At 35.3% G+C, this 14,589-nt stretch overlaps 2 protein-coding genes across 2 annotated transcripts; one reads left to right on the plus strand and one right to left on the minus strand.

Annotated features, from left to right (window-relative positions):
- Window positions 1-5,744, minus strand: LOC105421515 (plant/protein). The gene is made up of 2 exons (XM_011629095.3): window positions 5,456-5,744; window positions 1-444 (listed from the first exon to the last, which is right to left on the minus strand). The coding sequence occupies exons 1-2, from the start codon at window positions 5,669-5,671 to the stop codon at window positions 178-180; spliced, it is 483 nt and encodes a 160-aa protein (XP_011627397.1). The 5' UTR covers window positions 5,672-5,744; the 3' UTR covers window positions 1-177.
- Window positions 5,745-10,071: 4,327 nt separating this feature from the next.
- Window positions 10,072-10,821, plus strand: LOC110008205 (protein MAIN-LIKE 2). The gene is made up of 2 exons (XM_020674209.1): window positions 10,072-10,596; window positions 10,690-10,821. Exons 1-2 carry the CDS (start codon window positions 10,072-10,074, stop codon window positions 10,819-10,821), a joined length of 657 nt encoding a protein of 218 aa, XP_020529868.1.
- Window positions 10,822-14,589: the final 3,768 nt, after the last annotated feature.

A 14,589-nucleotide genomic window follows, 5' to 3' on the forward strand; every position in this document is an offset into this window, starting at 1 on the left:
TTGACCCAAATAACCTCGTTTCCTAGTTTTGCACAAATTAATCTTAAGGTTTCATCCTTCCATGCACATCAATCAACTAACATCACAAGTATATACATTATGTGAAAAACAAGTTACCAATACAGAAAACCCCACATAAACTTCATCATCCTGAGAGAGAGGAAAGAAGAGGAAGTTCTACTTACTTTGTGAATGTATTCTTTCAGTTATGAGATGGATAGCTGCATTGGCAGCTGAGAAGGCACCATGGAAACTTTCCTTGAACGAGAGAGATTGCAAATCGTTTGCCATCTTCAAGAGTATCTCCCCAATGTCCGAGTGCTTTTCCATCAGAGATTCGTGGTAGGATTTAGAAGCCCGCTTACTGATTTCTTCATTAGCAGCCTCTGGGCAATACTCGTCATCCAGCCACTTGTGCAGAGTCAGTCTTAGCCACTCAGATTCCTGTACAAGTCCATGGAAAGATGAGAGGAAAAGAGAGAACTATAGTGTTCCATTTACTAGACAAATGCACAAAGAGGAACAATTTTTTCCTTTTTTCCTATTTTCAAAAGTATTATTTGTGTTATTATATACCCTTATGCTTCTTTATGTTTATTGAGATTTTCCTTTAAAAAAAGAAAAAAATTAAAATTTCTGAAAAATCAACTCACTTTAAGAACAAGATTATGTTAAGCATGGTGGAATGCATATAATGCAACTAGTTATCTTCAACTTCCCTATTGCAGAGAGAAGAGCGGTTATGGACATTCTTAGCAGACAATGGGATTTCTCTAACAAGCAAGGTATGCTCCCAGTGGCTTTTCCTTCTGATTGTAATTTCGGAATATCTCATCTCTTTTATGCAGATGATACAGTAATTTTTTGTAAAGCATCCTCTGGATCGGCTTCTGCAATAAATTGCATCCTTTCAATTTTTGAGAAATCTACAGGGCAAAAACTTAATGTAGCAAAAAGCAAGGTCTTCTTTTTTGGGGTATCACCAAGCTTAAAGCATATAATTCTAAAGGAACTGGGGTTTGGCAAAGGATCTCTTCCGTTTCGTTATTTGGGTTTGCGTCTTTTTCATGGTAGTTTGAAGCATCGACACTGTCATTCTCTAGTGGGTAAAATTATTGGCAAGATTGAAACATGGCAGGCAATCTCTTTATACTATGCAGGTCGTCTTCAGTTCTTGAAGTCTGTTCACTCTTCGGCTATTTTTTTGGATTCTTTCTTTTCTTTTACACAAGCACACATGCCACACAATAGAGAGGCTGCAGCGAAATTTTCTCTAGGCAAGTACTGTTGAAAAAAATGGGATTCATTTAATAAAGTGGAGCACAATATGTCAAACCACGGAAGTGGGCGGATTGGGTATTCGTAATATCTCAAAATTCCATATTGCATGCATGTTGAAACTGGTTTGAAGACTTCTTCCCTCATTTCATGTTTTTTCAAGCATAGATACTTCAAGGGCTCGTCTATATGGGACTCTAAAAATAGAAATTGTTAATACGCATGGAAGGGGATTCAAATGGGATTATCTTATATTGGACATCAGATGGCTTATTGGGAACGGCCAGACAGTGGATTTTTGGACGGATCCTTGGTTATCAGATAAAACTATTTAGGAGTCCTATGGTGCTTAGGTTCATAGAGACCTTAGGGTTTTTGGTAAACCTAAGGTAGCTTATTATTTGCAGGGCTCCCCTCAGACTTGGACACTTCCTTCTCCCACCTTTGGTCCTTTGCTTAGGATTTGGAAGGAGATTGAAGCAGTTGCAATTCCATTACAGCCACAATGAGATTTTTTGGTACGAATTCATTCTTCTAATGGATCATTCTCTATTAAGGACGCGTGGAATTTTATTCGGCACAGGGGTACCATTCAACCAATCTTCAAATCTTTGTGGTCTTCAAAGTGTCACCCCAGGGCCAAATGGTTTTCTTGCCTGGCTATTCATCATCGACTTCCTACTTTCTCTCTTTTACAACAAAGAGGGATCCTTGCAGATCCAGTGTGTCCCTATTGCCATTTTAATGATGAAAGTATTTACCACCTTCTTTTCCATTGTATCTTCTCACAGAGTATTAGGAGATTAGTTGCACGGAGATGTGGTAAAAGACTTATTCCAGACACATCAATTGCAACTATGCTTAGGACCTGGATTGCCCTTAGATTCAGATCATAAGGTCTACTGAACGTTTGGTTGTCCTTATTCTTCAGCACAATTTGGATTATTATGGGAGGAAAGGAATGATCGAGTTTCCAAGAGAAGGCGTCTAAACGAGAACACTTGCTCAGGAGAATTACCTCTCAAGTAAGAGAGATGGCGGATGCTAAAGCCTGGTCCTTCCACTTATCAGAGAGAGCAATTGTTGACAACCTCCAGATTACATGGCCTCACAAAAAAAATCAAACACCCCCTATCAGTTGCATGGTCTTTTTCTTGTCCAAATCATTTCAAGTTGAATGTTGATGGGGCTTCATTTCAAAAATCCTGAGCTTGCAGGTGGTGGAAGCATTATCAAAAGTGATGCTGGCTCTTTCATTGCAGCTTTTGGTAATCCTTTGATAATAGCATCAAATAACTATGCAGAGTTTCATGCCTTACAGGAAGGCATAGACCTGGCCATTTAGTTCAATTGTTTTCATTGAGAGTGATTCGTCATCATTGGTTAATGTAATCCGTGATCGATGCAAAGCTCCATTGACAATCAATATTGTTGCTGCTAGCTGTCGTTATAAACTTTCTGGTCGTGCTTGGATCATAGCCCATATTCATAGAATATGGTGGCCGATTTTCTTGCCAAGAAAGCCACAACTTTCTCAAATGCTACTGTTTGGCGATCTAGATTTTCTCTCTATTGAGTTACTTCATAATGTGGCACAATTACCCTATTCTACGGTTGTTAACTTATGAGCTGTCATTTCTTTTCATTATTAATAAAAATGGGTAGGGGACCTTCTCCCCCACTGACCTGCCCAAAAAAAAAACATTCCCTATTGTGCATTGTGTTCTTTGTTTCTTTGCTTCTATGTCATTCATGAACTACCATAGTATCAATCCAGAAATTAAAACAAATGCAAAAACACACCAACACCCCAACCAAGAAGTGGCAGAACCCCAAGTCAAGTGAGCTAAGGCATTAAGTCTGAAACAACATATAGACAGGCCTTTCAGCACAAGAAAGCAAAGAACGTGATAGACTCAGTCTTATCGGTTATAATTAACATAAGCCCATTATAACAGCCATTTGTTAACAAGTGATTTTAACATAAACCCGCTATAATAGGATAAAATTGAATGCAAAATATGCCAGATTAGAAGGGGGAATTGAATAATCCATTATAACAGCCATTTGTTAACAAGTGATTTTAACATAAACCCGCTATAATAGGATAAAATCGAATGTAAAAATATGCCAGATTAGAAGGGGGGAATTGAATATCTAGACCTCCAAAGCCATTGTTAAGAAACCGTGACAAAGAAAACCTTGTCAAATATCTGACCAAGGGCTATAGAAGCAAATTATCCATTTCAACAAGTATCAGAATGAATTGAAAAACATTTGCCTGTTAAATACCTAGCACAGAAAGAAATCTCCATGTGGGCAAGTGTTTACAGCAAGTGTCGAGCAATGTTATTACTGCATGTAATCCCCTTCACAACAAGTCAGACCAGCCCCAGCTCCGAAATTTGACAAAATTAGCCAATAAGGATAAAGAGAAGAAAGACTTGAACTTCCTCCGATAACCTCTGATAATGCATTTAGGACCACGAATTGTTCAAGTCGATGTTCCTCACACAGCTCTCTATTTTTCTCATGACCTCCGAATTAATATTCAACAATTGTTGCTTCGCGCTGACTCGTTGTTATACTATTTTTGCATTTTTATCGGTGAACTAGCATATAGAAATTACATCTAGGAAAAAGTGACCAATCAAGTTCCTTTTTAGTTTCTCATATTTGAGCAATTATAGCAGTCAAGCATGTCATTTTTTGGAATTTCTGAAATCAGGGGCATAAATTCAACCAGTAAATCGCAACCACCATGCTATCCTAAAAATAATGTTAGTGAAGATCATATTTTACCATCTTGTTTGATAAATATTCAGACCATTCGGCAATGTTGAAATAATTTGACACAGTTAAGGAGTCACCCTAGTCCCAAGCTGATCTAACTCAGCAACTCTTATCCATGTATTGCCATAGAATATTCCTTCGGGTTTTGAAGAACACATTTAATGCTATCACTAAAGAGCCTTAGTGGAGCCTTTTAAGCTGTACTCAAAGCATTTAAATATTCCAGGAACAAAACCAACATCAATTTTTACATGCCTACATTTTCTTATTTAAATTTCACATGAATTTGTAGTGTGTAGCCCAATCCGAGAGCTCTCATAGTAGTCTTGGGTCGTATTTCTCCTGTGATGAAAGATTTTATAACCAAGCTTAATTCTGCCTTGGTCTCTATCACACAAGCATGCATATGGATGGTTTACGGACACGTGGGGCAAGTGTTCGAGTCTGTGTGTGTGGCAGTCATGTTGGAAGGATTTCATAACGGCCCAAAGAAGTATCTCAGATTTCTTCCCAAGAAGTATCATATCATAGTTTCAAACTTTAAGTAAGCCAAAGAAACTGTGAAGAAGGCCATCTCGACCAACCCATAGGAGCATTTATCTATGTCTCTATAAATTTGGTCTAAACTTTTTAGGAGTAAATAGTTTTGGTCTAGAATGATACTGGCGATTTAAATCTTCCTCCTCGAAGGCTCTAAAATACAGTTGATGATTCAAATCTTCCTCCTCAAAGGCTCTAAAATACAGTCCTCTTTCAAATTAATAACTTGGCATGATCCCACAATCCAAAAAATATACTACAGCGCGGATCGATTCACAGTAAAGATCTCATTTCCAAGGAATGGTGGCTCTTTAAAAGGAGCAATGCTTTGAATACATGATAAGAAAGGACAGTAATTAACTATCACCATGCAATTGCAAGAAAAGGAAAACACCATACTCCTCTCATATACAGTACATGGAAGCAGAAGTGGTTTACCAGGTATTTACTCAAATGAAATCTGTATTCATCAGCCTCAAGATAAAGTTAAATTAACAAAAAAAAGAAGAAGTAAATGAACAACACATAAAAAAATTATTAAGTTGTGATATACTGATAGCTAAAAATGGGGAAATACTCAGCAAAATGATAAAAAGCCACTATTATTTCCTGCAAATTAATTACAGAAAATTATAAACAAACAAAAAGAATAAAATTTGTTAAGTTGTAATTAACAAATGGGGAAAGATTAAACAGATATTGGCAACGGGCAATCGCCTAAGAGAAATAACAGAAAAATACAATTCTGAAAATTATCAAGGAAAAATAACTTCAGAATTATTCAGCTGAAAATTTATCAAAATTAATTCAGAAAATATATAAAAATTGAGGGAAAAAATGGCACCTGGATAGCATTAGTGGGAAGCATCCAATCGTTTGGAACCCTCAAATCTTTAACATAGACGCGTTCTTCAGTTGAAGTCAGTGTCTTCATTTTAGATAGAGAGAGAGAGCGTGGCGTAAAACTCCCTAAATTTAGCAAACTTATCGGATAGGCGGCGCAGAGCGATTTAGAGGAAACAGGCGCCATGGGCGCCATGAAAGGAAGAAACACCGCCATTCGGCGGATTCTCCAGAATAGCCGCTAAAACTGAAGATTCTTAGCCTTTGAAGGCTGCCCACCTCTCCCAATCGAACGAACCGAACAAGCCAATGGGATTGCTAAAAGGAAGGGAAATGGTTGAAGTACCCCATAACTCGTCTTAAAGTGTAATTCGATTATTGGAAAACCTCTGCATTTCAAACTCTAAACAAATTGGTAGGATCTTAAATGATCACCGTTAAAATTGGTAGGATCTTAAAACGATCATCATTAAATTTGACACAGATATCTAGAAAAATCAAATTTAAGACAGATCTCTAAAAAAGTCAAATCTCATGCCATATGATAACTATATAGAGATATGTCTTAAATTTAATAGTGATTCTTTGAATTCTTACTCTTAGGATTATTACACATTTTAATAAAAAAAAAATTTAGAAAAATTATCGTTAATACACCCAAAATTTTAAAAAATTGGGAAAAACCCCCTAACTTTTCAAAACCTCGCCCATACCTTTTTTCCCAATTTCTTATTTTTTCCGACGAAAATACTCTTTACAGTAGTCTTTTTACCATAATAACCTAAAAATTATGGTACAAGTAGTACCGTAATATACAAATCAAATATTACGGTACCTATAGTACCGTAATACATTGTTGGAACAATGAACTACGGTCCTTAGTGTACCGTAATAAAATGAAAAACAATTACGATACTTATATTACCGTAATTTCTTAAAAATAAATAACGGTAGACATTGTACCATATAACCTTGACAAGATATTACGATACCGATAGTACCGTAATACTTTGTATCCCCTTTTCACCTTATAAACCCCCAAACCCTAACTGTAGAGGGGAGGCTATCCCTTTTACGATCTTCATTGTGCCGTATCAACGCTACTGATGTTCAATCCCAATCTCTCTGTCCCTCATATACCTTTTTCAGGTAAGATTTAATTTCATGTATTTTATTTCAGAGATTTTCGTTTAGTTTTGGAGTCCTTTGAGCAAAATAGAAAATCCGTGAAACATATTTGTTCTCTCTTATTTCACCATAAAATAGATTGGTTGTTGGCTTATTTTTGATAAATTGGAATCATTTACAAAAATTCATGTCCTGACTCGCAAATCGATCAAGTTTAATGACCATCGAAATTGTTTGATCTTGGGGTTATTTGAGCAAAAAATCTATTGTGCACATGAATGATGGTTTATGTTTGTCTATTTGTACAACAATTCAAGTATTGAACACTACACTTATTATTTGAAGTTCAAACACATGGTTTTGATTGTTTTATTTTGGAGTCGGAATTAGTTCATTCTAATGTAAGCGCTCCCATTTGATAGTGCACTTTTCTATAATAATATCAGATTTATATTGATTCTACTGCACCTTTAATAATATCAGATTTATATTGATTCTACTGCACCTGTGTGTGTGGGGTGGGAGGGTGTTTACAAACCTTTAAACCCTGGATCTGTTAATATGATGTCAAATTGGACTTTTCATGGCCGGTTTCTTTTGGATTTGTAAACCATGTTCCATGTAAATAGTTGTTTGGTTGGTACTGTTTCAAAAAAGAGTGTTATTTGGTTGATATGTTTCTGCATTTTGTTACGTATCACGTGCAACTGTTTCAGTTTGGATATTGCATTTCTAGGGAAGTGTGATTTTCATGGAGGTAGTAGGCCTCTGAAGCATGTTATTTAACCATAAATTTGTGTTTGAGTGCCTTTTATTTATGGGAATGTGTTTAGTATCTTGGTAGAATCTTTTTTCTTTTTGTCACATTTCTTATGTTAAATTTGGTATTGTAGTATTAAGTATTTGCGCTTTTCAGGTTTTGTAATAAGTTCTATGACATTTGGCGAGAGCATTAGATTTGCTGTCATAATTGGGGATTGGGGTATGGCTTGAGGGGATTGGGGTATGGCTTCACGAGATTAGGGTATGGCTTGTGATATCAATGTACACTAAGTTAGGCTTTTTTAAATAGAATTGGCATAAATGTACATCAATGCATGTTTTTGAAAGAAAGACATATGTAATTTTTTGCTGGGGACATACAATTTTTCTTTTTTTAAATTAATAATCACCCCTTATAATTTTGGCAACAAGATCACTCATAGATGGTCTTTTTACAAACAATAGAAATTTCAAAAATTAAATAACACATTAATAAAATAAATCTTAACTACTTGATGCTATTCATACAACCTAATACTGTGCTTAAGAATATAAAATAAAAGAACAAACAATTAAAAGAAAAGATGCTAAAGATTACCTCAACCGGGCTTTTTACACCCCACACCGAGTCACCACATCCAATAGCGCAGATCAGCAGTCTAGCTTCAAACTCGAATCAGGAAAGCTAATTTCGGCCAAACTAGGTTGAGAGAGGGGCTTGGCCTCTAGGGAAGAGAGAGAGAGAGAGGTGGGTTGAGATAGGGGGAGAGCACCCCTATTTATAGTGAAATTTAAGGTTTCCCATAGTTTGTCTCTTTCTTGAGATTGAATATGGACCGTTGATCAAGGTGACTTGTAGGGTGAGAGATCTGAGTCATCCATTCTATAGATGAGCCATCAACATTATGGAAGATGTATGAACCGTTATCCCCCTTTTCGTAAACCATTTTCCCATCAATATATTTAAATAAATTAACTCCATTACAGATATAGTTCATACCATAAATTGCATATTCCATCTCATATTTTCCATAAGAATATTTCAATAATATAAAGTCAAGACATTCCTTCACTAATCAAGATCAGATATGGTCAATATTTCCTAATCAATATTTGACCACATGCTACAAGATGTAGTTACTATTTTTAACAAACTTGAAAACAAAACAAGATAAGGTATCCAAGGGTGGGGCGAGCCACCCATGTATGGTATATGGGGCCCCACCTAATACCCACATGGTGGGCCCATGTATATTATGGGCCCCTATGTATTTTTTTTTAATAAATATTTAAAAAAATGAATTTTAAAACATTATAACTATGTAAATTAATAACTTCATTTTTATAAGTCCAAAAATAAAAAATAAAATATCAAATGACTTACAAAAATTCAAATAATAAATCTAAAATAATTTAATAATAAAATCAACACAATTAAATTAATATGATGGGAAGTGGATCCATATGATTCAGGAATTCAATCAACGATCACGGGATACTCCACCTTCAACTGTAGACTACAGACCACACTTGCTTTATCGAACCGACCCAGTGTTTCCCATGACCCACAGTCCAAGCAGTGGCTCATTAGCGGGTGGTCACCAAAGTATGGTTGATGAGCCAAGGAGTTGCAATCCCAGTCTGTGGATTACAGGTCCTCCCCTAGAGACAAGTCAATGTCACCACGACTTGATACGACCACAGCTCTATGGCGCATAGGGGTATCTGTCGTACATGCATATGCTTCACCCAAAGGTGGATATCAAGCTTTCCCGAACGATCTATCTATATGCATGCCGTGTGATAGAATATGGATGAGGTTTTAGCCCCCGTCTCTATGGGCTTACCATCACACACAAGGGTCACATAGTCCCTCAGCTCACACATCTAGGCATAAACTCCGACCTCATCAGGGGCTAACCCAAAAACCCTTCTTGGTTTATTTTTAATGCCCAGGTACCTTGGGTTTTCCAAACGACTGACCTAGATCGTCAAACACAGTCTTTTATCCACAGATATCATTTGCTTAGTATGGTCTTCGAGGGACCACACTCCCACTGAGTTTATATTCCACTATAGTAAATATTTTTCATTACACACTCATAAGGCCTTTAAAGGCCACATAAACCCAACAGTTTTTAAGTAAATTATCTTTATATGTCATGCATTCAACTTTTATGGTATGAGTTCTTTGATAGCATGAGTTACTATTTGGATTGGAGTGTAAGTTTCAGATATAGTGGTTTTAAATATAGGTACCAAATTCATCAGGGATTTAAAGAATACTTGGTAGGACATTTGAATATCATACTATTGTGTCATTTACTATTTTTAAAATGTTTATTAATGAATAATTTTTTGCTTTTTGATGTACAATGATTTTTTATGTATGATGGCTTTTTGAACAGTAATCATGGCAGAAGATGCACCCTTCCCTAGAGGTCCTGAGATTCCTTCATTACTCATTAGACAAAGAGAACTTATACCATAGAGGATATGGGAAGGAGATGTAAGTAGAAATATTTAAAAATATATTATTTGTCTATCATGTTAGTTAATCAATATTTTTTTTTTAAGTATCTGAAATGACAAATTCTATTTCAAGATCGAAAAAATACCCTCAGGATTGATGAAAAACCTAATGCAAATGTTGCATGGCTGTTAGCAAACAACGACCAAATTGATTTGGTCAGGAGATCAGGATTGTATCATCTAACAATAGTATTGATGAATCAGCATGACCGCAACATATTATCTACAATCATCGAGAGGTGGCGCTTTAAGACGAGCACGGGGCACTACGTTGACATCAGAGAGATGATGCCTAGACTTGAAGATACAAGAAAAATTCTTCAGTTAAAGGTGCCTGGTGTAGCTGTAACCGTAAGGAGAGTGGAGAACTACGAGAAACATATAGTCCGCATGATAGGACAACTGGCACCTAGTCGTAACCATTCCTTTATCCGACTGACATGGTTGAGAAACGCGTTTAATCAGATACCAGAGAACTATAACCGTACTACTCTTCTACGATACACCTGTGCCTACATCTTATATCTAGTCGGGTGCATAATAGTTGTGGATTCCACATATGGTACAATTCCTACAATCTACTTACAACTTTTTGAGGATATTGACGTAGCTGGTCAGTATGCATGGGGTGCAGTTGCATTAGTATTTTTGTTTCGAGCCTTATCAAAGGTTGTTCATGTTGACCATCAACACTTAAGTGGATCAGCCACTCTTTTGCTGGTAATTGTAGTATATTAGTATTTTCATACTTTTTTATAAAGTTCGATAAATATTTCCTATTCTAATTGTATTTTTTTTATTCATGTATTTCAGTGTTGGGTGTACGAGCATTTCAAATTGTTGCGCCCAATTCCAAAAGAAATAAAGGCAGGGCAACCTAAATCCCTCAAGTGGGCCCCTCCTAGTAAATGGTATAACACTCACAACTTCAATCTGGTGGGATGACAGGAGCTTGATAATAAGCGGATAAATGATGTTAGTATAGTATAGTTATAATTTGTTTTGTTTATTTGTAATTTATTTATTTTAGGTGATGTTAGTATAGATAAATTTGTGATGTTAGTATAGATAAATTTGTGATGTTAGTATAGATAAATTTGTGATGTTATAATTTGTGATGTTAGTATAGATAAATTTGTGATGTTATAATTTGTGATGTTAGTATAGATAAATTTGTGATGTTAGTATAGATAAATTTGTGATGTTATAATTTGTGATGTTAGTATAGATAAATTGGCGATATTATATGGATCCCATACGACGATTTATTATAATTTGTGATGTTTATAAAAAAATTTAAGGGGGGAAGAATGTAACGATCGGCCTGAAATTTTTGGAACTGACAATAATAATAATAATAATAACAATAATAAAATATTAAATATATATATCCAGAAATAATTTTGAGTAAAAGTTCCTGATAATAATATACGATAGAGACCATTCTATTAGCTTTTCTTAAAATACTTCAAAAGCCATAATATTACTAAATATTTAACCAACCCATCTCTATTTGAGTGGACCTTAGGTCCACTATCTTTTTCTTTTCTTAACTTTTCATAAGGATGACTTTTTCTTACGTGTCATAATACGCGCCCCTTTCGATTCTCCACTGACAACTCTTTTGATGAGGTGTTACAAAAAGTTCATCTCTCTTATATACGTATAGGTCATGAGGTACCAAGAAATCCAAAGGTTAGTTCCCCCAAAAAAAAAAAAAAGGCAAAGGCAGTAACCGTACAAAGTAAAGCATAAATAAGGGGTTATAGTTTCTCTTTTGAAAATTTAGAGCCTATGCTTGAAAGCCTTCTCTCAAAATAATATGGAATTTTCTTAATTATGCCTGACAAAGGGTTGGATATTCATCATTCAATTTAGTGTATATTTAGGGACTTTAGGACTTGAATCTAGACCATTTTGAAGATCCAGACCTAGATGTGGTTCAGATGAATCAAATCTGATGAGCAACAGTAAGTGACATCATCCTCTTGAAAAATAGTCTTGTTTTAAAATAGTAATATTTCAGTCCATCATCGTTATTTTATAAGTTTTATGTGTAAGTGACCTCATTGTCTCGAAAAATAATCTTTTTAATAAAATTATGATATTTTATCTATGTTGGAAATTTTAAATGTTGTAAATTCTTAGAAATAAATTTATTTTTCTTATCTATTGTTAGAGAATTTTAGATACTGTAAAATTATTAGAAATAAATGTGATATTTCTGCTTTTAGTAAAATTGTGAGATTTCTTTCGACTGTTTTTGAATATTTAGATATTGTAAAATTCATGTGCAAATGACTGCCTCATTATTTGAAAAATTGATATTTCTGCACTTGTAGTATTTCTTATGAAACGATTATTTGCGAATTGGCAATTCCATAAATTGTGATAATTCCGTATTTAATTTTGGATTTCCATAAGAGTTTTGCTATTGATATTAGATTGTCTATCATGTTACATTTCAAGAATGTCTTTCTGAACTACTACTTTTCTGAAATTATTTCCCAAAATGTTTTACTGGCTACTTACATATATTTTAATGAAAGTGATTGTTTAAATTGCTTCAAGTGAATTCATGTTAATAATTTCAATAATAGTTTGTATATATGATGTTGCTGTTTTCTGGTTTTTAAAGAGTTTCAGATATAATTTGAGTATAAGTGGACCTGTAGGGATCGTTAAGACCTATCCAGTTATGCCGGTAGAGACTATTTTGACTCATTCGGGACGCCGGTGATGTATGATCGGATCTGCAAGGATTGTTAGGACTTATCCGATTATGCCGGTAGGGACTATTTTGACTCGTCCGGGACGCCGGTGAGGTATGTTTGGACCTATAGTAATTGTTTAGACCCATCCGGTAGGGGCTATTTGGACTCATCAGATACGTCGGTGAAGTACGTTTGGACCTGCAGGGGTTATTTGGACCCATCAGGACGCTGAAGGAGTATATAGGTGACCTACTTGGGACGTCAGTAGGGTATTTTGTGAAATCATTTGAATTATGCATTTTTTGTTAAAATGTTTATATGCATTTCCTTCATTTGGATTATGTTTAACTGTGGATTTGTGAAAAGTGAAATTGTTATTCATAAATGTTTTTGTTCGCAATGCTCCTCTTCATGTTGTTTTTTTTAATCTACATTCTTTTAAAAATGTTTATATCTTCCAACCATGATTATTTTTACGACCATGATGATCACTTACTGAGTAGCCAAACTCACCAAACTATGATAAATATTTTTCAGGGTAATTGCAGTCTCATAGTTAAATAGACATCAGGACCAGCTTGTGAAGACGATATAGTCATGTCATAACTAAATTCTCCTTTGTAACTTTTGTTTAACTTCACTACTGTAAGTTTTTATTCTATCAACAGATGTATACCTAGACTTCATGTTAATACCAATTGTGAGCAAACTTTATACAAATTTTAATTAATAGAAGAATTTGTTTTGTTACAATATATATTAATAGGAATTTGAATTTTTTCTAGTATAAGAATAGTTTGTCGCACCTCGGGAATATTAGAAATTTTGGGGCGTGACAATTATGGTATCCGAGCAATAGGTTTAAGATTCCTAAAAAATTTGAAAAGAATGTACTTTAAGCCATATTTATTCTATATACAAACCGGTACGAGATCAAGATCCAGAATGGCTGAAGCTAATATGGAAGGAATTCATAAAGCCTTGGAAAATATGGTTGCTCTAATGCAACATCAGATGGAGAACAACAATCCACCCAGGCAGTCAGCTACGGGAAATTGTGGGTGTAATATCGAACAATTTAAGAAATTGAATCCACCTTCTTTTAAGGGTGCTGTAAATCCACTAGAAGCCGAGGGATGGATTATGCAATTGGAGAAAATATTCGAGGCAATGGAATGTCCTGATAATAAGAAGGTGGCCTTGGCAGTTTTTATGTTAGAATGTGAAGCACAACATTGGTGGCGAATGGCAAAAAGAGTATTGAGCCAAGAAAATAACCCTTGACTTAGGAGGTATTTCTAGAGACATTTAATGAAAAGTACTTCCTAAATTTTATTTGAAACAAAAAAAAAAATGGAATTTCTGGAATTAGTTCAAGGAAGCAAGACAGTGGCACAATACGAGCCCAAGTATATTGAATTGGCCAGATTTGCTCTACATATGGGCAACAACGAAGCAAGAAAGGTAAAAAAATTTGAAAGACTAGCCATCAGAAGCCGAATATTAGTCTTAAAATTAAGGACCTATGTCAAAATAGTGAGACAGATCCCAAATTGTTGAAAAAGACTGTGAAGATTACCAAACGAGGAATAGCCAGAAAAATTAATATAGGCCCACACCACCTAGTTGACAACACTCTTAAGGAGCGAACAAATGGCCAAGGCCGGCGCCATTTCAAAGCCCACTAGAGTCTTGTAAAAAATGTGGGAAGAGACATGAGATGAAACCCTGTTATTGGGAAATCAGAGTTTGTTTCCAATGTGGGAAGTTGGGGCACAAGATCAAAGATTGTCCTGCCTTGAAAATGCATCAACATTCGAGGCATGAAGAGGCAACCCAGAAACCTTAGATGAAGGGGAGAGTACTTGCAATTACCCAGCAAGATGCTCAGGCATCAAAATCAGTGATCCAAGGTACTCTTATTATCTTTCAAAAAGCAGCTCATGTTTTAATTGATCCTGGATCTACTTATTTATTTGTGTCACTACACTTTGCATGC

This window comes from Amborella trichopoda, chromosome 2 (genome assembly GCF_054954075.1).
Source record: "Amborella trichopoda isolate Santa Cruz 75 chromosome 2, AtrichopodaSantaCruz75HAP2 v2.0, whole genome shotgun sequence".
In the NCBI taxonomy this organism is placed as follows: Eukaryota; Viridiplantae; Streptophyta; class Magnoliopsida; order Amborellales; family Amborellaceae; genus Amborella; species Amborella trichopoda.